The sequence below is a fragment of the Raphanus sativus genome, chromosome 5 (assembly GCF_000801105.2).
Source record: "Raphanus sativus cultivar WK10039 chromosome 5, ASM80110v3, whole genome shotgun sequence".
Classification (NCBI taxonomy): Eukaryota; Viridiplantae; Streptophyta; class Magnoliopsida; order Brassicales; family Brassicaceae; genus Raphanus; species Raphanus sativus.
The window spans coordinates 38,134,786-38,158,081 of NC_079515.1; the positions used below are offsets into that span (position 1 = coordinate 38,134,786).

Consider the following 23,296-nt stretch of genomic DNA (forward strand, 5'->3'; position numbering starts at 1 on the left):
TCTGCTTGATTGTAATTCTCGAAAGAGTATAATACTGATTGATAGATAGGATACTGTAAGCTTACCATCGCCAAAGAAACGCGTAGACAACTCTGAGGTTGCAATCCAGACCGGGGAGAGTTAGGGATTTGTTTTTACTAATTAGTTTCTCTCCTTCGTCTACAGATGAACTAAACAAATTTTGCTACCCGTATAATTAATTGCATGTGGCAAGTCTCAGGTTTCTTACAGTGCATTCCATAAACAATCCATTTTTTTTAATAGTATGTCGCAAGTAAGTTTCTCTCGCTTGGTTTGGTTTAATTATCGTTGCATTTAAGTTTGAATACCGGAGAATATCGTTAGAAACAGAATTAAAATGTAGATTTGATATTGAATCTTTGTTTTGGGTTTAATAAATCTGAACTGAAACCTCAAATTACATCCATGTGGAATTATATTACAGTTTCTTTGTTACTTGAGAAAAATAAGAAACACAGAGCATGTACAGTTAAATGTACACAAATCACACAAAACTCTCTCAGCTTCTTTTTCTTCAGAATCGAAACGAACCATGTAACATTACATGGCTAGAGTATCAGGGTGAGCCATTGAATGAACTCCAATGATCTTACCACCAACATCTGGGAAGCTGTCGTAATCTGGAAGTGAGCTCACTTTAGCTTCACTGTCTACTTGTAGAGGATATTTAATCAAGTGATCTTGCAGCTCCGAGAATTCCGAAGTTATGAAACTTTTCCAGTTTCCTTCAGCGAAAGTTATTCACGCATTCTAGATCAGCAGGCTCCACGAACTCATCTCCTGTTTTGCCTAAATGTTCTGTTCATAGTGACATTCTGTACCCATACACCTGCGGATAGATAGAGAGATCAAAATGCCTCTCAGTTAATATGTTATTATTCTTCCAAGCAGATTCGAGTCTATACTTCTATTTACTTTACAACCACCAGAAACACAGCTTCTTTAGCATATCTCAATCTAACTTTTGAAGTTTTGTTACGGTATATATGATGATGATGATAGAAAGAAGGCAAACCTGGCCACGTGGGTGTCTTCCCTTGTTAGTCCATGTATGATGGGGTTGATATGCACCCATTGCTATTTCTGTATCTTTTGTACCGGCCAATGATATTTGGTTGATATTAGCAGATCTCATGAGTACATACTCATCATCTAGTATCATCCCCTTAACAGAATCCTAATGTATATCTACTAAAGTCACATATCATATCACTGCAACTCACCCGAAAGCCTCATAGCTGATTAGTCATACATACATGATGCATATCGTTCACCACTGTTGTTGACATTCTTATTGTGTAAAAATAGACCATGCAGACAGATGCAGAATGAAGGAGATAAAACATTAACCTCTGCGTTATCGTTGTACTCTAGCTTTCCCGTCTGCTGTAATGCCACCGAATTTGAACAACAGCCTCATGAGAAGCTATGCAGTCAGGTCAGACTCCACCGCGACTTCCATCCCTCCATTTACAGAAACTTCGAACCTAATTTTTTCAAAAATAAATCAACTTAAATTACAATCCTTCATCCCCCTTTTCGTACTAAAACAAAACAAAAAATTGCAGCTCTTATAAACTCACCATGTCCGAGAGCCTATCGACCTCCCATGTGATAATGTAATAATTGCCTTTGCTATCTCTCGTCACACTCTCTGCCACTTGTTCCATGGCTGTCCTTGATCTGCATGTCACATGGTCCAGCTCAACTCCACTCGTTCCGTCGCTCTCCGGCGCTTGCTCCGTTGCTCTCCATCACATGGTCCATCAGCTCAACTCCACACGTACTCAATTAAACCGTGAGTTACGAAATTACCTCACATTTACAACAATAGTACAATTTATGTTTTATATTATATGCTCATGAGAATTGACCAACTGTGAGAAGATATCAATGTAAACAATTGAAAAATCCAAGAAAAAAATATTATAATTTATATATTCAGTATGTTTATTTTAAAATTCACGTCTGCATTATTGTCAAAATCGCAGAACCAAATAAGCTAATAAAGACAAACACCAATAGCTTTCACTATTGAAGAAACTACTTATGCAAATCAAATCATGATCAAACTCTAACAACTCAGTTTAAAAACTTAACCTTCTTATTCAAAGCATGATTCACATAACTACATAAGAAGGCAACATTCCAATTCCAGCTAAATCGATTATGCATTATTGCCAAAACCAAACTGAAAAAGAATAAACTTACCAGAGAAAAATGTATTTTTGCCAGTATTATTTCTCTTCAGCAGGTGAAATATTAACAATAACCCTCTCATACATCTCCTTTATCCTATATCTTTGTTCCCCACAGTTTCTTCAAGCTTAACGTAATCAAACCAAGAATCATAGTTCAAAGGGTTCTTCCTCACTTCATTTTCATACTGAAACCTTCTCTTCCCAGAAGTGGCATCCCATCCTTATCACCATACTGTTTATAAAATGCCACAAAATTTTTATACAAATCCTCAGCCCTCCCTGTAGGAATATGATCAAGAGCAAACTTGTAGATAAACCTAGCACGTTCCGGCTCCTTGCATCGCTCTTCAAACTCAGAAAACGCCACAAAGAGCATCTCGGCTTCTTCATCGTCTGCAAGCTTCTCAGTGGCGCGTACGTAGTACCGAGAAGCTATCTGCTCGCTCCAAGATGGCTGAATTAGAAGGAAAAGCCAATGTCCAGAAGCGGCGGTGGGGAGATATTTAAACGGATTCCGTTACGGGCCAGTGCTTGAAGAAACGACGATGAGGAATCAGAGAAATGGAGAAGCTCACTGCTTGTGTAGGTGGAAGATCAAGAAACGATGTAAAACCACCGGATTTCTCGGGAGTTAGCATAGTTAGTTTCCGAAAATGCCTCCGCAGAGATGAAGCGACTCAAGACCTGTTGTTTCGTGGAACGGCCCAACACTGCCGTATCTAGCTCTGAATGTTCCGGTCAGATACATAAACAGTTAAATTCTGCACAACAACACCTAGATTAGAATCTCAGAGAAACCCTCGAAGGAGAGAGAGAGGATGGTTATTAGAGGAGGAAATCATACCTTTTTATACTGAAGGCGAAAGGAAGTGATCGAAACCCTAACAAACGGAATCGTAACGACGACCTCTGCATCTCAGATTCTCTGATGGCGGAGATCCAAGATTGTGATGAACCCTAAATTCCAAAACAGTGCGGATGAAGTGTCTCAGTGTCACGGTAACGGGCTGGGTACTTGAAGACATTAGGGAGCCCTAACAACACACAACCAAGCCTACGTATATCACGGAAGCAAGTTAATGAAACGCAGCGTTCGTAAGATGATGGGACACGTGTAGCGAGTTCCTTGATCTATTTGTTGTGCTGGCAAGAGGAGAAGAGAGTTCCCTTTTCTTTATAGTAATAGATATAGTCCATGCATATGCATCCCCCACACATCAAATATCACATCACACACATGGAATAGCATACAAAATAGGCATAGATCTCCTGTTTAAAAAGATTCATGTTTTGCACCAAAGAAAAGATTCATGCTTTAAGAGAATTTTTTTTTTAAATAACATCATTTTTTCACCTTTTAAAATGGGTGTTGATTCAACTGTGGAATGTGATGCAGTAAAACTGTTGAATTTGAAAGGATAATAAACTACTGAATTTGAAAGGATAATAATGTAAATTCACACAAGTTGAATTTATTAGATAACAATAATAAATTGTAAATTTCAAATAAATAATTGTGTATCAAATTTTTAGTAGTTAAAAATTGTAGAAAATCCTTAACATAAAAATAATGTAATAAAAATTATTATATTCTTAAATATATGTGAAAACTCCAAAGCATTTTTTTTTTTTGATAAAAAAAATTATAACTCATAACTTATGTTAATACATATTCCGTGCATAACTTATGAGATATCACAACAGTACATGGAATAACATACGAAGTAAAGTACTTAACAAATGACATGAAATAAAACATACAATCTACATAGCTGAACATAGACACGAAAGAGAAGAAAGGCTCATAGGCCAAAAGCTAAGCATTTTTTTCAATAACTGGGTCTCGAGCCACAACAAAACGAGGATCTGATGGTGAAGCTGGTTCAGAGGATCAGATTTTAAAGTCAAGTTTTAAGACCTGACAGAACAACGGAACTGGAAAAGATGTACAGAGTGCTTAACTCAAACACTGTCATGGTTGCTCTAGACTACATTTGGTTCAAAGAGATAAGCTCACTGTATGCAAAATATGAGATGATAAAAAATGATCCAATTCTAAGAGATCCAAACAGCATGCATCACTCAGAAAGAGAACGTGTTATTCTTCAATGGTCTCTAGTCCCTTTTCTTCTCTATCTTTGATGATGAACGTTCAGGTGGAGGCGTCTTTGCATTCCTTGCACCTTTTATACCTACCAATGCCAAAAAAAGAAAAAACTTAGTTATTGATTCTGTTCTGATGATAAAAGCGTAAAGAAACTCGTCAACAACATCTTACTAACCATTCTCAACTAGATCTACTCTTATTGAGGATCTTTCTTGTCCCGTGAGTGATTGCCTTCGCAGTGTCTTAACGTTGCTTGTGAATGGAGACTTTACACCACTGAAGTTATTCGAGACTCCAAGCGGTGACAGTGGATTTTCAGGAAGGTTCTCCTTTCTGTGATACCAAAAAAATATTCTCAATAAACAGGCAAACGCATAATATATCCTGCAGACTAGAGTAAAACATAAAGTCTTTTGTCTCATACCGCTTCTCTGAACCATTGATCAGCTTTCCTATCGTCCTCAGAGACTTCCTTATATGTGAGCCTTTTCCACTTGTCCTAGTATCCACTTCAGCGTTAACAGGCGTCTGCATTAGCTGGAAGTGAGGCATGCTAGGACTCAGTGGATTCTTGAGATCTCCTTTACTAGTTTCATCCTTTTCATAGGACCTTAGACCATCCAAACTCAATATTTGTGCATCACGAGAATCCAAAGGTGATCTAGTACTGCTAAAGTTTTCAATGCTTAATCTTCTGAGGCGTGGAGGAGTTCTCTCTGCTGTTTGAATCTGCCTTCTTCTTAAAGGAGACTTTATCTCTTTTGCTCCACGTGGAGAAACCAGAGGTGATTTAATACCTCTTCTGTCTTTAAGTGTTGTGTTGCTACAGTTTTCGATGCTTAATCTTCTGAAGCGTGGAGGAGTTCTCTCTGTTGTTGCAATAGGTCTGCTTAAAGGAGACTTCATCTCCTTGTTACATTCTTCAGCACCTCCTAGAGCCTTCTTCTTCAGGGTTTCAAGCTGCTCCTTGAGTTGCATAATCTCTCTAGTCTCTTTGTGTGCAGAAGCAGCGCCAAGCTCAACACTCGAAACTCTCTGTGCAAATTTTAGAGTACTGATTGTTTCTCCAAAAGAGTCTTCCTCAGGACTCAAGTGAGCAATCATCATTGTTTTGGCTTGACCACCTAACGCGTCTTGGAGCAGAAGAGTCAGCTTGCTGTTACGGTATGGGATGTGAGAACTCTTCTGAGCCAATGCAGAGATCACATCTCCTAGACAAGACAACGATCTGTTGATATATTGTGCTTCCTTGAGTCTATCTCCTGTAACCTCTGATTTATCCACTCTCTCGCTCCCTGCAAGATCCACCAGATGCAAGCAACTTCGGATAGTACCCCCAGATGTGTCTTTCCCACGTACATGCACCATAAAAATACTACAAAAAGACAGAGAATTTAGATCATATATATAGCAGCAACTCTTTTGATTGTGAGATAGTACTACCTGTGAGACCGGCTACTTCGATTGTTCATGGACGTTGAACCAACAGCTCTATTCACCTCACCAGCCTCCATCAGCTTGAGTACATCCATGGTAGAGTTCACATAATGCATTGTAGCATTTGGAAGACTCAAGCCATCTTCCTCCTCGCTGGAGCAAGTTCGAATATCTAATGTGTGTATTAGTAAAAGAGAACACTAGAAATGGTAAATGTTAAATTAAAAGTTTCAGGGGCTAATGAAAAAAGGATATCTGATGCAGGAGGATTTTTCTGAAAGAAGGTCTCTGACTTGTTCATTGTAGATCTCAACCATTTGAACATATATCTCATAGTTTATCATGTCCCTTCTTTTATCACAGATCAGAAAGAGATCACTTAGAGCTAGATAGTTGATCCCAAGTTCAGTGATTGATCTGCTTGGAGGACCACTCTGCTTCAGAAACATATGATTAGTAACTAATAAATGTAGATGTTCTAGTCTGTAGAACAATGCTGACCATGGTGTATGTCTTCCCTGATCCTGTTTGTCCATAAGCAAAAATGCATACATTATAACCATCCATCACTGATCTGATTAATGGCTTTGTTTCTCTGAATACATCATCTGTAGACATGTATACACAAGTCTCAAAGATATTGTACTAAGAGAAGCTTAAATCCTATAGAGTAAATTGCAAAAGTTACCTTGAGTTGATGTTGGACCAAACACTTGATTAAACTGAAACGTTTTTCTTGCATCTTTTAGAGGTTTAGATGGATCCACAACAAACAAAGATCCATCTCTTCCTATGTAATCTATTACTCCATTCGTTTCGCTATTGGATATAGGTCTAACTCTGCAGAACACTCTTATATTTCCTGCAATAATATTTTTAGACATGGCATTATGACATTAATTGCATTAGCATTTTCTACCTTTGAGATCTTGCACCATGTTGAATAACTTTCTGTTCTCTTCCACCACTTTGTAGTATCCTTGAGCTGCTGATGACATCTCTTGCATCTGATTACCTGTGCATGAGAATGAAAGATCACATACTGAGAGTTTTCTCCTGAGGAGATAAAATGGATATTTCAGAAAAAAAAAATCAACCTAGTTCCATCAGATCTCTTTGCAAATGAAGCTGATATTCCTGAAAGTCCTGCTTCGTTTCTATAAACAAAGACTTGAGAACCTGAACAAAGATAAGCATACCTGAATTAGAATAAATATTACGGACAAACCAAGAAACGAAAGTTAAGAGAGCTTCCCTAAAGGTGTTGACAGAGAAAGAGGCAAGCAAGACATAAGTATCTTGTCCAAACAAGTAACAGGAACTTCGTTATGTTCAAAACGTACCGCAAGCTCATTTTCTTGTGTTTTCAGTAAACGCTTATGGTTGCATTTTGTCCGGTGTAGGAGATTTTTGCAGGACTGAAAAAAATATATCCAAAAATTGTTTAGAATAAGCTTATATTTTTATAAAGACAAAGTGGTTTATAAAGATACTAATGCAACCACTTTTCTGTAAGATAAAATACTAAAGGATGTGTACCCTTCAGAAAATACTAATCCAAGTAAAAAATTAGGATTAAAGTATCTTACTGCATTAGGATTAAAGTATGTTACTAAGGTAAGGTACAACCTCAGCTCCAAAGTGTTTTATAAAGATACTAATACAAAGTTATGAACATATATAAGATTACCTTACTAATTCTGAATCCTTCAGAAACAATTCCAAATTGGTTTGAGAGTTGCAGTATTAAGAGCTAAGCAAATGCATAGAAAGCAGAGGTAGAACATTTCAAATTACCTTACTGCCATCCTCCTGTGAAATAAGATTCTCATAGAAATTTTCCTTTGAGTTGACAATATGATCAGCAAACAACTTGGTTATCACTGCAAATATCAAACTCAAGTGTTATAGTTTCCTCATGATGGGGCTAAAATGGAGATTAACTACCTTTTATGTCCACTGAACATGTCACAGGCTCGACTTGACTATACATAAAAGATAAATGAAACATGAATTCATTACCTTTGATTTGATCAGATTCACCATCTGTGCAATCGGTTCTGTCCAACTGCCTAGACGTTTTATAAGCACCAAGTGAATGATTAACCTTAGTTGCAGAGAGTTGAAACGGTGGCGTTTTGATGTGCTTGTAGAACCCATCATGATAAGCCTTGAGTCCTAAGATACAGTCCACAACTTTGCTCACTGATCCAGACTCTATATTATCCTGAATCATTTACGCATCATGTTCAGTTACACAAAACACATACTCACACCATCAAACAGAAGAAAAGTAATTCTCTAATGTGTTACCTTCTCGAGATCAGAAGCTTCGAATCCAGGAAGCCTCAACTGTTCCAAAGCCACGAGAAAGTTCCGTACATTCTCAAAGTACTGATAAGCTTGAGGAAGTTGATACTCTCTGTTACACGACTGCAGATGGGATTGCGCGACAACCTTGGTGACGGCTCCAGGGTGAATCTTGTTGATAGCATTGCATAGTATCATACCGTTTCTCAAGCAAGCAACAAACTCTTTCTCCGATGGCTGGCTCGGTATACCGAGTTGACTTACTACAGATTGTAGCCATTGCACGGCTTGGAATCGCCTCGCAGCTGCAACGAAAGAGCAAATCAGCTACAAGAGAAATCAGAAACTTTCTTAGGTTTTTTTTGTCAAGAACCTGCTTCTTCTGCTCTTCTTGAGGCTAAATGAATCTCATGCAACCCAGTCATTGGAATCAAACCCTAGAATTTCTTTTTTTTAATAAAGGGATCGAAAGTGAGATCGCAGATCGAATGATAGTCTTCTTCAGCCGTTTTGTGTATCGGATATTTAGGGCTCCAGGAGTGTAACGTTAACTGTGTTTGAATCCAAATATGGTAATGCAGTTTTATATTACTTAAAAAATAAATAAATTGGGTTCAGATTTTAGTTATCATTTTCTTTTGTTAAAAATAGTTATCACCTACTATATCATTTGTAGGGTGAACCCCAAGAATAATTCTTTACGAAATAGATGGAGTAGTACATATTTTAACTATAATATTAGTTGTAGAAATATATTGATCCTATATATAAATACATTAATTAACCATCCCAAATTATCCCAAAGATCAAACTGTCTCAATAAATTTGTTTTTTAGGGGCACAAATAAATTTTAAACATTTTTCAAGTATTTATTTCGCTTAATAATTTTTTTGGTTCTTGTATATCGAATTCTAATCCACTTAAACACAGTCAACAAACTTTTTTTAATTGCTCACTAGATTTTGATCCGGGATTATTTTATAAAAAAATTTTAAATTTTCGATATTTAATATTTTGATGTATACTATATATTTTGCTAAATATATTTTTATTTAAATTCTATATATTTTGTTAAATTCTAGCCCATTCTAAAGACATATTACATAAAAATATATTAATATTATAATATATCGTAATATTTTTTATTTTGGTATTTATATGTTGTCAATGCCATAAATATTATAATATTTTATGTTATATAAAATTATTTTGATTTAAATAATGTAATTTATATAATGAAAATAACTTAGATTAACCCAATTATTTAAACTCACTGATTTATAAAAATGAACTATACACTTATTATTTAACATTATCTGAACAAACTTGTATATGTAAAAAAAGAAAATTTCAAAAGATTTGTTTCCTTATTAAATGGGTGAAATTGATTTAAAAAAATCCTGAAAATAATAATCAATGGTATGATAGCATAAATAAATTGAAAACTAATGATAGAATAGGGATTCACTTTAATAGTATAGATATGGGAGATAATTCCTCTGAGTTCCACTGATTTTTATCCGCCGAGAAAATATGTGATCGAGAAGTCAAAGACTATGAAGAACTTGGTAACCTTTCGTGGCCACAAGCGGCAGGTACACGGTCAAGCTCTTCGATGCGTCCACCTCGGTCTTGTGATGATCACGGTCAAGTTACCTCTTATAATCTCTCTTGATATACCTATTCAATGATCTTTAAGAAAATTATTCTTCCGGCAATCTGAAGAATCAACTGCGAAACTAGTGTTATCGACCATCCAGTGCATTATTAAGCTACTATACTTTTTTTTTTGCTAAATTGTAAATATTATTCCAAGGAACAAAGGTTTGGTTACAAATCATGTTGAACCAGATTCTGCTAACAAGCAAGTCTGTTCTTAGATGTCGCAAAAAAGATAAAAAAACACCTAAAAACACAATAGTTAACATCAAGTTTACCAAGACTAGTTATCTTGATGGTAACATCACAAGAGAACAAGCAAAGACAATGAACCTCAATTTCCTAAGCGCTTCTTGTAACTTAACGAGAAGAGACAAGAGAAAAGCTAAGGGAAAAATGCACGAACTCTCACCCAAAGGTGGCTCCACGAGGCTTCAACTGAGGCGACAGACAACGGCTCCTATACACCATAGGAGGAGGACGCCGAGCAAAGAAACCCAAAGCTTACTCGGCTATAGAACGGAGTGGAGACCCGACGTTTCCTCGCAGGAGATGAAGAACTGAATCAAGTCAAGCGCAAGCGGTATAACAAGCTCCTCATCCGGCCACGCGACACAACAGAGCGGGGGAGACGTCAAGGGTATACACCCGACTTCGCCGGAGCTAGGAAATCGAGGATGAAGCACAGAAGGAGATCAGGATCTCCTCTACAACAGGCGAAACAACAGGGTAGCGAGAGCACCATCTCAAGCCAAAGACACGGTGGCGGGTTGTCCTCAGGACCCTATGAAACGGAGTCAGGAAGCAAGAAGAGGACCTCGAAGTATCACCTGTGAGACACCAGGTTGTCGTCACTTGAACTAGAAAAGAGGTCCTCAAAGTCGGTGAGCCTAAACACCGCCATCATTCCAAACGGAGGAGAGAAGCTCTACAGAAACCTTGAGAGACAAAACCCCTAAAAATCGTACGGGTACAAGCCAAGCCGAGAAGGGGAGGAGGAAGCAGCGACGCTACACCATCCTTTCCGGTGGGGCGAGGTCAGATCTGACCCAGATCTGCTCCGATTGATGAGAGGGGCTGCGGTCGAAGGCTCCTTAGACTCCTCGACGGAACTACTCCTCGTCAGCGCTCCAGGGGCACCACACACACGAGTGGCTCCGATTTAGATTCACCGAGCTACGGCAAAAATCTAGAGACAACGGACAAAGAGGAAGAGTAAACGAAGAGAAGGCTAAGGGAAAAGGCTTGGGCAACGGAACAGCACGGTGAGGGGTGGCGACCGGAATAGGAGCTTCCGGCCACCGAGAAGATTGAGTTGAAAGTGCGGCGGCTAGGTTAAAAGAGGTTTTGCGGAGAGACACTCGAGAGAAATTTTCTCTCTCTCTCTCGTATAGCTACTAATACTATACTTGTATAGCTTAAGATCATGTGATCAAATTAATGAGAGTATAACCTTGATCCAGATCAATGATATGTTTTATTGAGTAGTCACAGCCTCGAAACAGTTCATGGGATCATAAAATACTTTTAGATAAAAGTTTTGTTTGATCTCTGTTATTCAAAATTTCAAACCTCGTTGATTGTCATGAATGTGCACAGCCTGGAGACACGTCTAGGACTCTAGGGATAAAATTGTTTATTTGTGCCGTTCTTAATAATATAATCAGCAAGTTGGTCATTCTCTGTTAAGGAACATGCGAATGCATGCTTGTAAAATTAATATTATAAAGTTTCCCTTTTCTATCTACTTAGAACTCCATGATTGATGGAGAATAGAAATCGTTATAAACACACACCGCTCACAACCAAATCGGCAGAAAAATGGACAGAAAAAATTACGCCCACCCACTCTTTCATTAGAACGACTGACTTCTGTACATTATCCAATATGTCATTTGTCTCTTGTAACTCAAACTCATACCCTTCTTCTTAAAAATGGTAGAAACACAAAATCTTGTTGCTTTTCAATAAGCGAGGCTGTAAGGAACTTCTTTATGATTGATCTTAGGCCTTATAGTTTTTTTTCACCTTGGTGTTGTACAAGAGGAATTAATGGAATAATTTAACGAATACATTAGAGTTATGATACTTAAAACATGAATATAACCATGAATTAGATCTATGATATACAATATTTTAATGAATGGTCACAGCCTGGAAACAGTTGTTGGGATCAAATCTAATGAGAATTATTACTAGTATACAGTAACATGACCAGAGTATAAAATAATTTGTCATTAGATAAAGTTTGGTAGAGTTTTGTTCTTCAAACGTAGTCGATTATTTTGAATGTGTAAACACTGCACAGCCTGGAGACACGTTCTTAATATTATAAACATCTAGTTGGCCATCCTCTATTTAGAGACATGGGGATGCATGCTTGTTAAATTAATATTTTAAACTTCATTTTTTTCTTGCATTTAAATAATTAGAACTCCAGGATTGATGGGAGCTACTAAATTGTTATAAACATACATCGACCATAGCCAAATCGCCAGAAAGATGGAGAGAGAAAATTTACGCCTACCCATTCTTTCTTTCGAACGACTGACTTCAGTACATAACGCAATATGTCCTTTGTCTCTTCTAACTCTCCCTCACCCCCTTTTTCTTAAACATGGTAGAAACACAAACTCTTGTTGCTTTTCATGCGGTTCACGAAAACCTTTTTTCAGGGGCTGTTTGATCTATTACTACTGCACCACCTGCGATGTGGAGTTCCACTGTGGTTGTCACGAGTTTCCGAGAAAGCTAAGACATCCTTATCACCCACAACACCCTCTTACTTTCACCTTTCGGAACTATGAAAATGGGATCATCTCCGACGGTAATATTGATGAAGATTTTTGCCGTGAAAACTTGTCTGATTCCAGAACATCCGATCCCAAGAAGCTTCTTAGTGTGCCTCAATCCAATCTAGTAGTGGATAAGTGCACATGGTGTGCAAAAGATATAGAAGGAAATTGGTTCTATCGATGTTCGATATGTAACTTTTCCTTGGATCTCTCTTGCTTCAGAAATTTTCCACTTCAAACTGTGGAAAACCCAAAGAATCATCATCATTCACTGGTCTTCTACCCTCGACCACTGTTAACACCATGTGATGGTTGTGGATTGGTTGATGTGTTGGAGCCGAGCTATGCTTGTTTCCAGTGTAATTACATGGTTCATCAAAGTTGCATCGACTTACCAAGAGTCATCAAGATCACGCGTCACCAGCATCGTCTATTCCAGACTCCTTACATTGCAGCCGTGACTTCACCATGTCGGATTTGTTACAAGACTATTGACATCAAGTATGGCCAATATTCTTGCAAACATGAAGATTGCTCTTACTTCGCTCATTCAACATGTGCGACGCATAAGAACGTGTGGGACGGGAAAGAACTCGAATGGGAGCCCGAGAAATCCGACGAGAGCGGAGATATTATGCCATTCAAAAAGGTTGGTGCTAATCTGATAAAACATTTCTCTCATGAACATCTTCTAAAGCTAGAGAAGTATGATGTTGCTAGAGACGGAGATAAGCAATGTCACGCGTGTGTTCTTCCTATTAACCCGCATGATTTCTACAACTGCGTGCAATGTGACTTTTTTCTCCACGAGGTATGTGCTGGTCTTCTTCGAAAAATTGACCATGCATTGCACGTACACCCTCTAGTGCTAGACCCATCTCCATACAATTGTAAAGAAAATTATGAAAATATTGGTTGCTCAGTTTGCTCCAGAAAGTTTTGCGGTTTCAAGTACAAATGCTCGGAAATGATATGCGTGGCTCAAGAAAGATTTCAAATCGATGTGCGTTGTACTTTGGTTCCAGATTATTTCACCCATGGAAGTCACGAGCATCCTCTATTCATCTCCACGTCCTACAAAGGTAAAAACAAGATTTGTTGTGAGGGTTGTATGGGGATATGCATGCAGTCATACCTACAGTGTAGCTTATGCAAATTTGCTTTGTGTTATCAATGCGTTACAATTCCAAATGAAATATGCTACAAGTACGACAAGCATCCCCTCTCTCTTTGCTACGGAGAAGAAGTACGGGATGGTATGCCTTATTGGTGTGAAGTCTGTGAGAAAAAAGTAAACCCAAAGGATTGGTTCTACGCATGCAACGAATATTGTTGTATCACTGTCCATGTTCAATGCGTGTTTGGACGTTCCGTCTATTTGAGGCCTGGTTTCATATTCGACTATGACCCATACAGACCGATGCTATCCCCGGTGAAAGTTTTCAGCAACAGTAATGGCGCTAGACCGTTTTGTGATGAATGTGGTCAACGCTGTCCAAGTTCCATCTACTACAGAAGCGGCGAAAGATATACAAAAGTTTGGTGTTCGTTGAATTGTTTAGAGACACCAGAAGAAGAACCTTCTGACCGTTATTTACCTTCTCCAAGGACGATATCCAACATCGCTTCAGAACTCATGCTAACTAAATTTCTCATGTGATCATTATTCCTCATTTGCATTTTGTGTGTGTGTGTGTTATTGGATGTTGTGTTTTTTTTTGTTTTGTATTTGTATTGTTGAAATTTTTGTATTGCTACAATTTCTAAAGAATCAAAACGATTAATGTCCATCTGATTTTTGTACTATCTAATTAAGTTATAGAAGCTATTAATTATATAGAAAATGCAACACTTAGTTTGTGTTTTATTAATCAAATTACTGAAGTGGTATCAATACCTTCCTTTATTTTTGGATCCGGGATTAAACCCCCTCAATTAAGTTTGTTTTCGGTAAAAACCCCCCAAACTAAGTATTTAATGAATAAATCCCCAAATTAACTTTATTTAATGGATTAAACTCTTTCCGGTCATAATTACTAGTACTACCGGTAAATTTTTAGTTTACGGATTTCTACATTAAAAAGACATAAGTGAGGAGTTTTACCAGTAGAAATAAAAAAAATTCAAAATATAATAACATTTCCAAAAATTAATAACTTTAATATTCCAAAATTAGTTTTTAAAAAAATTCTGTAAAATATATGAGTCTAGTTTTTTTTTAAATCAACATTATATATGAATAAATTAAAAATGTAAAAAACCAGAAAATATAATAAAAATCATCTTAAGATTTACCAGTAATAAAAATTATCTAGAAGTTAAAACACAAGAAAATAGATAAATTTTAGATAATTTTTGATATATTTTATGGGTTTTTACATTTTTAATTTATACATATATAATGTTGATTTAAAAAACACTACTCATATATTTTACTGAAAGTTCTTAATAAATGCTAGTTTTGGAATACTAAAGTTATTAATTTTTAGATAATGTTATTATATTTTGATTTTTTATTTCTAGTGGTAAAACCACTCATTTTTAAAAATTAGTTTTTAAACAATTTCTGTAAAATATATGAGTCTTGTTTTTTTTTTAAATCAACATTATATATGTATAAATTAAAAATGTAAAAAACCAGAAAATATAATAAAAATTATCTTAAGATTTACCAGTAATAAAAATTATCTAGAAGTTAAAAATGTAAAACACAAGAAAATAGATAAATCTTTAGATAATTTTTGTTATATTTTATGGTTTTTACATTTTTAATTTATACATATATAATGTTGATTTAAAAAACGCTACTCATATATTTTACAGAAAGTTTTTAAAAATGCTAATTTTGGAATATTAAAGTTATTAATTTTTAGAGAATGTTATTATATTTTGATTTTTTTATTTCTAGTGATAAAACCCCTCACTTATGTTTTGTTTAATGTAGAAACCCCTAGACTAAAAAAATTACCGATAGTACTGGTAATTATGACCGGAAAAGGTTTAATTCATTAAATAAAGTTAATTTGGGGGTTTATTCATTAAATACTTAGTTTGGGGTTTTTTACCCAAAACAAACTTAGTTGAGGGGTTTTAACTTTAAAAATCCTTTATTTTTTTCAGGGGCGAAGGGACATCATACACTATGGGGCCTGTGCACCCATAGTTATATCAATATGTATAGTTTTTATATATAAATCAATGAAATTGTGCTAGGTATAATGGTAAAATCTCTTATGTGCACGCATAATGTTTCCGGATCCAGTCCATCGTTTGCTTATATTTTCATCTGTATACAATGATGCACCCAGTTCAAAAAGATTCTAGCTTCCCCCTGATTTCTTTCCGGTTTCGTCTTTTTGGTTTGGTCATAGTTTTAAGATTTATTGATACCACTTCAGTGAAAAATGGTATCAATAAATCTTTTTACCACTTATATGTAGAAAAAGATTTATTGATACCACTTCAGTAATAACTTAAAGAGCTAATTAGCTTAAAACCAACAAAAGACATGGAAATTAGGTATATGCCAAATACAGTAAAACTTAGAACTTTATGGTATACTAGGTGTTTTCCTGCACCATGTGCAGTAAAAGAATTCTAAAATAGTTTTAATAGATAAATATAAATTATATTCAATTTTTATTAATATTATAAATTTGATTTAACTGAACATTAAAATTAAGATAAAAATAATTTTGTTTATTTTGAATTATATTTAAGAATGTGCATGTATATATTTAAAATTATAATCTTAAGTAGATTTTTCTATCTATTTATTTTAATTAAATATATTAAATAAATATGTAAAATTGCATAATTGTCAAAAATTTAAATTAAACAATATTTATCAAATATGTATATATTTTGAAATATTTTTAATTTAAATGATATTTCGAAATTTGAAATGACATCATTGAATATATTTATTTTAATGATGATTATGAGTTATTACCATATTTTTAAAAAGTCCAAAAATATAAATCGACAATAAATGTAATATATGAGTTATTACCATTTTTTAAAAAGTTTACCAAAAATATAAATTAACATTAAATATAATTTTCTATGTCATATTAATCTATAAGACATGTCATCAATTTTAGTAGCATGTGACAATTATTAATCTAGGTATTTTCCTGCACCATGTGTACTGATGAATTTTTTAAAAGTTAAATTTTATATTTTAAAATATAATTTATTAATATTATATATTTTATTATTTTTACCAATAATTAATATAAATATCATTAATTAAGCATAAAATTAAGAGAAATGTTTTTTTATTTTAAATTATATTTAATAATATATATGTACTTCCTGGTTATTCTCCACTGATTAGTGGTTCCAAATAAAGCTTCTTAGATCGTGGTTCATCCTGGTTTGATAAGAATCATGAAGATAATTGCATATGTCCGAACAGGCTAATCTGGAATCATCTGGATAGAAGGTGGGATATCTTCTTGCTCACAACACTTATGAGATTTATTTAACTTCCTGGTTATTAACCACTGAATAGTGGTTCCAAATAAAGCTTCTTAGATCGTGGTTCATCCTGGTTTGATAAGAATCATGAAGATAATGGCATATTAAAATCTTAGATAAAAAAGTTTATTTTTTCATTTGGTTAAATGTATTAAATCAACTTGTACAAAATTACTAAAAATCATATTTTTTTTTTTTGTCATCAACATAAACAAAAACTCTCATCTTGACTCGATAATCCAAGCCGGTAACTCTGAGTCCATGTGAACGACAAAAGACGGTTGCATCCTTGCACTTCGTGCTAGTCTATCCGCCTGCATATTCTGTGTTCGTGGTACATGAATAATCTCTGAGTTGATGAGGACATCTTTAAGGGTCTTGATATCTTCCAAATAACTTGCAAAAGCTGGCCATTCCTCTGGTTCCGAAACCATCTTTACCAATTGGGAACAATCCGTTGCAAACGTAACCCTGAACTGACGTAAGTTTCTCATACATTCCATTGCCCATATCAGCGCCTCCACTTCTGAAAAAAAAAAAAAAAAAAAAAAAAAAAAAAATCATATAAACTTGTATAGTTATCAAAAATTAAAACTAAATAATATTTATATAATTTGTAGATATCTAAAAGAGACTAATGATATTACGAATTTTTTCCTTAAGTTCAGAAAATTTAGAAAATTTTATAATTATAAAAGTAAAATTATATAATATTTCGAAATTTAAAATTTCATATTTGAATATATTTATTTTAGTGATGATTTATGAGTTATTACCATATTCTACAAAGTTTACTAAAAATATAAATCAATATTAAATGTAATATATGAGTTATTACCATATTCTAAAAATATTTCCAAAAATATATATCAGCATTAAATGTAATTGTCCATGTCATATTTAACCATATGACATGTCATCAATCTTAATAGCCACGTCACAATTTTTTGTGAAAACGATTGTAGAAAAAACATGTGGCAAATCACTTAGCAAATAATGTCTAGGGGATACTGTAGATTCAAAATGACATAATTAACCTTTGATGTTGACAATCCCACTTGCAACTAGATCTGTTCAAGTACATTATTTTCTGACAATAATATTTTGTCTAGTAATTCAAAGATTTTATAAGATCTTGGTTAGATTTTTTTTTACTTCCTGAAATTGTGCAAGAGAAATATCAACTTTCTAAGAAACTTCTTAATTTTTTTTCTCTACATCTCCTCTTCTCCTAATTTATCAGATAAGATTTCACAGTCATGATGGTAAAATCTTTAGTGACCAATATAGACACGATGGTAAAATTATTATTTTTCTCTACATCTCCTCTTCTTCTCTCTTAATTTATCCGAAAAGATTCCACCGGTCATGATGATAAAATTTTTATTTAGAAGTTAGTTTAATTGATAATTATGTGTTATTCTCCTATCTGTGGGCGTCTATATAAAAGACTGAATTGTCAATTGTGTAACCGGCTAACTTATTGAATAGCAAATTACTGGAATATTATCCAGCTAAACGGATTGCCTTACCCTAACAACTTGTTCCACATAAAGGACTAGATCCTAAACAATACCATGAATGCTAAACTCTAAACCAGAAATACTAAACCCTAACCCCAATAGGAAGTCCGGAACCCAAACCTAATCACTAAACCCTAAACCCTAAACCATAAACCCAATAGTAACCCCGAAACCCAAATCCTAGTCATTAAACCCTAATCCCAACACTAAACCCTAAAGCCAATAGGAACCCATGAACCCAAACCTTCACGTAAGTGTAAGCAAATTATCTAGAAAACTGATTTCTTATAGAATTATGTATCTTGTTAACTGGCTAACTTGTCTTTTTACCCTAAATGATAATGTATTAAAGTTCATCTTAGCCGGATATTGTTAGAATTACCCATCAATTGTAAATATTGACCGGTTAAATAGTTTTACTTCATATTGTGAGTGCATAACTTTATAGGAATGAAGATCTTAACTATGACATATGAAATAAATGAGTAACCTTTAGGCAATGTTTTAGTTGACCGCGACAAATTATTAGACAGCTAATATTATATATACACCTTTAAACAATGAGTTACTTGAGATTAAACCTGGAACCCAAACCTAGTCATTAAACCCTAAACCCAAAACTAAACCCTAAAGCCAATATTAACTCCTAAACCCTAAAGCCAATATTAACTCCTAAACCCAAACCTCTACGTAAGTGTAAACAAATTATCTAGAAAATTGATTTCTTATACAGTTATGTATCTTATTAACCGAATAACTTGTCATTTCACCCTAAATGATAATTATTAAAATTTATCTTAACCGGATATTGTTAGAATTAGCCGTCAGTTATAAATATTGACCGGTTAAATAGTTTGGCTCCATATTGTAGGTGCATAACTTTATAAGAATGAAGATCTTAACTATGACATGTGAAATGAACGAGTAACATTTAGGCAATGTTTTAGTTGATCACGACAAATTATTAGACAGCTAATATCATATATACACCTTTAAACAATGAGTTACTTGAGATTAAAAACCAATTTTTTTAATATCAAATTGTTATACAGTCAATATATAATCTACACGGTTAACAAACAAGAAGATCTTATTATACAAAGGATTAGAAATAGTACATAATTCTAATTAAAAGAGAAATATCAATTTTGAATTTGTATCTTGTACAGTGTTGTGATGTTTACTCCAACTTGTTCTTCTTTAGCTGCAAATTTTCTCCTTGGAATTGGACAGAGTGGTGGTTGAGCGGCGTTGTTTTCCATTTCTAAGATTTTTTTAGAGTAATTCTTAAAGTTTTTCTTGAGAAATTGGAAGAAGAAAAAGATTAAAAATGTGAGAGATGAAAGAGAGTAGATTGAAGAGAGAATGATGTAAATCATACAGGTAATTACAAGTTGGTTTGGAGGAGAGAGAAAACAAATGATTAAAATTGATGTGATGTTAGATAGAGATCTTCGGTAAGATTTGGTCTGTAGAAATAGATAGTGTTCAGAATGTTAGTATAGGGGCAGCAGAATAATAAAAATGTTTGTACAGTAGCGTAATAGTACATAGTGATATATAGCAAATTATGCATAAGTTCTTTGGCATAGAAGGTAATTTCTCTAACTTAAATTGGTTTGGTCATAGTTTTAACTAGGATCTGTCTAGGATATACAGTGTTTTATTGAATGCGCACAGCCTGGATCCAGTTCTTGGGATCAAATTTGTTGAGGATTATTACAAGAAAAATAATTAACTATGACCAAAGTATAAAATATCTTTAGATAAGTTTTGATAGAGATACATGTTATTCATACCTCGTTGACGTTGAATGTGCACATTGCACAGCCTGGAGACAGGTCTTGGAAATGGGAATAAAATTGTTAATTCGGGTCAATCTTAATAATATAAACAGCAAGTAGGTTATTTCATATTAAGAAAATGGAGTACGCGCTACTTAACTATGACCAAATCGACAAAAAGGTGGACAGAAAAAGAGTACCACCACCTCCTCCTTCTCCAGCTTCTCACGCTTTTCTAATCAAATATCTGATACAATGAATTCTGAAGTTAAAGAAATATGCCCTTTGTCTCATCTAAATCAACCTCATGTCCTTCTTCAAAGACCAGGTGGAAACACAGAGTCTGGTTGTTTTTCGTGCGGTCAACGAAGATCTTTTGTCACAAGCAGGGGAGTCCATTACTACTGCACCACATGCGATGTGGAGTTCCACCGTGTTTGTCACAAGTTTCCGAGGAAGATAAGACATCCTTATCACCCACAACACCCTCTCACTTTCACCTTTCGGGACAATGAAACTGGGATCATCTCCGACACCAATACTGGTGAATCCCTTTGGCTTGCTCTTTTTTCTGGTTCCATCATCATAACCGATCCTAATAAGTTAGGATCTGTCCAAGATATCTGGTCTCAGTCCGATAAATGCTCGTGGTGTACAAAAGATATAGAATGCAATTGGTTCTATCGATGTTCTTTATGTAGCTTTTCCTTGGATCTTTCTTGCTACAAAAATATTCCACTCTTTCAAACAGTGGAAAAACCAAAAAACCATCATCATTCACTGGTCTTCTATGCTCGACCACTCTTAACTCCATGTGATGCTTGTGGGTTGGTCAACGTGTTGGATCCAAGCTATACTTGTTTTCAATGTAATTTCATGGTTCATCAAAGTTGCATGAGCTTACCAAGAGTCATCAAGATCACACGTCACCAGCATCGTCTTTCTCATACTCTTTACATTGAAGCGGTAACTTCACCATGTCGGATCTGTTACAAGCCGGTTGACATCAAGTGTGGCCAATATTCTTGCAATCAAGAAGATTGCTCCTATGTAGTACATTCAAAATGTGCAACACATGAGATGGTGTGGGACGGGAAAGAACTCGAGTGGGAGCCCGAGAAATCTGACGAGAGCGAAGATGATACCATCCCTTTCACAAAGGTTGGTTCTAGATTTATAAAACATTTCTCTCATGAACATCTACTAAAACGAGTGAAGTATGATGGTGTTAAAGATGGAGAGAAGCAATGTCAAGCGTGCACTCTTCCTATAAACTCACGTGATTTCTACGACTGCCTGCAATGTGTATTTTCTCTCCACGAGGTATGTGCTGGTCTTCTTCGAAAAATCGATCATGCATTGCATGTCCACCCTCTTGTGCTAGACCTAAGTCCAGGTTCTAGTTGCAGATATAGTCAGATTGGTTGCTCAGTTTGTTCCAGAAAGTTTAGTGGCTTCAAGTACAAATGCTCCGAAAAGAAATGCGTGTGTCAAGAAGGGTTTCAGATCGATGTGCGTTGTGCTTTAGTTCCAGATTATTTCACCCATGGAAGTCACGACCATCCCCTATTCATCTCCACACCCTACAAAGGTAATAACAAGATCTGTTGCAATGGCTGTAAGGAGATATGTATGCAGTCATACCTACAGTGTAGTGTATGCAATTTTGCTATATGTTATCAGTGCGCTACCATTCCAAATGAAATAAACTATAAACACGACAAGCATCCTCTATGGCTTTGCTACGGTGAAAGAGAGGATGGAATGTGTTATTGGTGTGAAGTATGTGAGGAAAAGGTAATCCAAACGGATTGGTTCTACACGTGCAACGAATGTAGTACCACTATCCATACTCATTGCGTGTCTGGACCTTCCGTCTATTTGAAGCCTGGTTTCATATTCAAGTATGACCCATACATGAAGCCATACGAAGTTTTCCGCAACAGTATTAGCACTCGGCCGCCTTGTGATAAATGTGGTCACCGCTGTCCAAGTTCCGTCTGCTACTTAGACGAATCCTATACAAAGGCTTGGTGTTCACTAAATTGTCTAGATCCACGTTCTCGCCCCTTGCCCCCACGTCGCCATTACCCATGCTACTCTAAAAAACTTGCCAACTAGTCAGGCAGATCACGGGTGAGAGAAGATTTTCACCGTACTGAAGTTTACATATTTGTGTGTGTTTATTGGATTTGGCTTTTATTTCATTTGTTTTGTAATCCTTTTGACTTAAGATATGTATCCCCACTATTTCCAAAGCATCAAAACGGTGAATGTCTATCACTGTTTTTTGTACGATCACATTTTTTTTTGATCAAATTTGTACGATCACATTTAAGTTTTCGTATAAGCTACTTCATCCGCTTTAAAATGATGCATGTTTTAGAAAAAAATATTTGTTTCAAATTTTTTTTTTCTAAAGTAATTTTTGTTAATTAATATTGAAAAATTCAAAAAAATTAATTATATTTTGTAAAGTTTTATTAGTTTAAAAATATAGAAAATACTCCATTCGTTTCATATTAAGTGTCGTTTTAGAGAATTTTTTTCGTTGCAAAATAAGTGTCGTTTTAGAGTTTCAATGCAAAATTTATTAACTTTATTCTCCATTCTATTTTTCTATTGGTTGAATTGTATCGGTAATGATGTTTTTATATTGAAAATATGCAAAATTAAATGTTTTTTTAATCCGTGTGCACAAGTCTAAAATGACACTTATAATGAAACAGAGGGAGTATAAAATTATAGAAAATTAACAATGTTTTCTATGTTTAAAAGTAATATTAATATTAAGAACCATTACATAGTTTTCAATAAAAGTTTTTCTTTTAAAATAAAGTACTTAAATGAGATATTTAAAGACTATTTCACTTCACCATTGGAACTTTGGAAGTTTGGAACTAATAAATTAAATAGTTTTTTAACTAATTTTCCATTTAAACTAATACTAGTGACATATGTAGTCAGTATCTCACC

At 34.9% G+C, this 23,296-nt stretch overlaps 3 protein-coding genes and 1 long non-coding RNA gene across 5 annotated transcripts; 2 read left to right on the forward strand and 2 right to left on the reverse strand.

The window, feature by feature from the left end:
• Positions 1–359: 359 nt before the first annotated feature.
• Positions 360–3,247, reverse strand: LOC130512888 (uncharacterized). Its single transcript, XR_008946492.1, has 4 exons — positions 3,067–3,247; positions 1,605–2,983; positions 1,037–1,508; positions 360–850 (listed from the first exon to the last, which is right to left on the reverse strand). It is a non-coding gene; the product is annotated as an uncharacterized LOC130512888 (long non-coding RNA).
• A 765-nt stretch (positions 3,248–4,012) lies between these two features.
• On the reverse strand, positions 4,013–11,250 carry LOC108859810 (kinesin-like protein KIN-14L). Its single transcript, XM_018633721.2, has 16 exons — positions 10,149–11,250; positions 9,651–9,757; positions 8,450–8,627; positions 8,080–8,381; positions 7,789–7,993; positions 7,564–7,649; positions 7,110–7,184; positions 6,864–6,945; positions 6,686–6,781; positions 6,455–6,628; positions 6,268–6,374; positions 6,022–6,200; positions 5,773–5,943; positions 4,754–5,704; positions 4,505–4,662; positions 4,013–4,414 (listed from the first exon to the last, which is right to left on the reverse strand). Exons 3-16 carry the CDS (start codon positions 8,499–8,501, stop codon positions 4,338–4,340), a joined length of 2,715 nt encoding a protein of 904 aa, XP_018489223.1. The 5' UTR covers positions 8,502–8,627; positions 9,651–9,757; positions 10,149–11,250; the 3' UTR covers positions 4,013–4,337.
• A 941-nt stretch (positions 11,251–12,191) lies between these two features.
• Positions 12,192–14,222, forward strand: LOC130512681 (uncharacterized). Its single transcript, XM_057010900.1, has one exon. The coding sequence runs from the start codon at positions 12,239–12,241 to the stop codon at positions 14,189–14,191; it is 1,953 nt and encodes a 650-aa protein (XP_056866880.1). The 5' UTR covers positions 12,192–12,238; the 3' UTR covers positions 14,192–14,222.
• Positions 14,223–20,473: 6,251 nt separating this feature from the next.
• Positions 20,474–22,615, forward strand: LOC108861525 (uncharacterized). Of its 2 annotated transcripts, XM_018635407.2 has the most exons (2): positions 20,474–21,481; positions 21,555–21,640. In XM_018635407.2, the coding sequence occupies exons 1-2, from the start codon at positions 20,576–20,578 to the stop codon at positions 21,591–21,593; spliced, it is 945 nt and encodes a 314-aa protein (XP_018490909.1). In that variant the 5' UTR covers positions 20,474–20,575; the 3' UTR covers positions 21,594–21,640. The 2 variants fall into 2 exon arrangements, with proteins under 2 accessions (XP_018490909.1, XP_056867393.1); XM_057011413.1 differs by having other exon boundaries at positions 20,474–22,615.
• Positions 22,616–23,296: the final 681 nt, after the last annotated feature.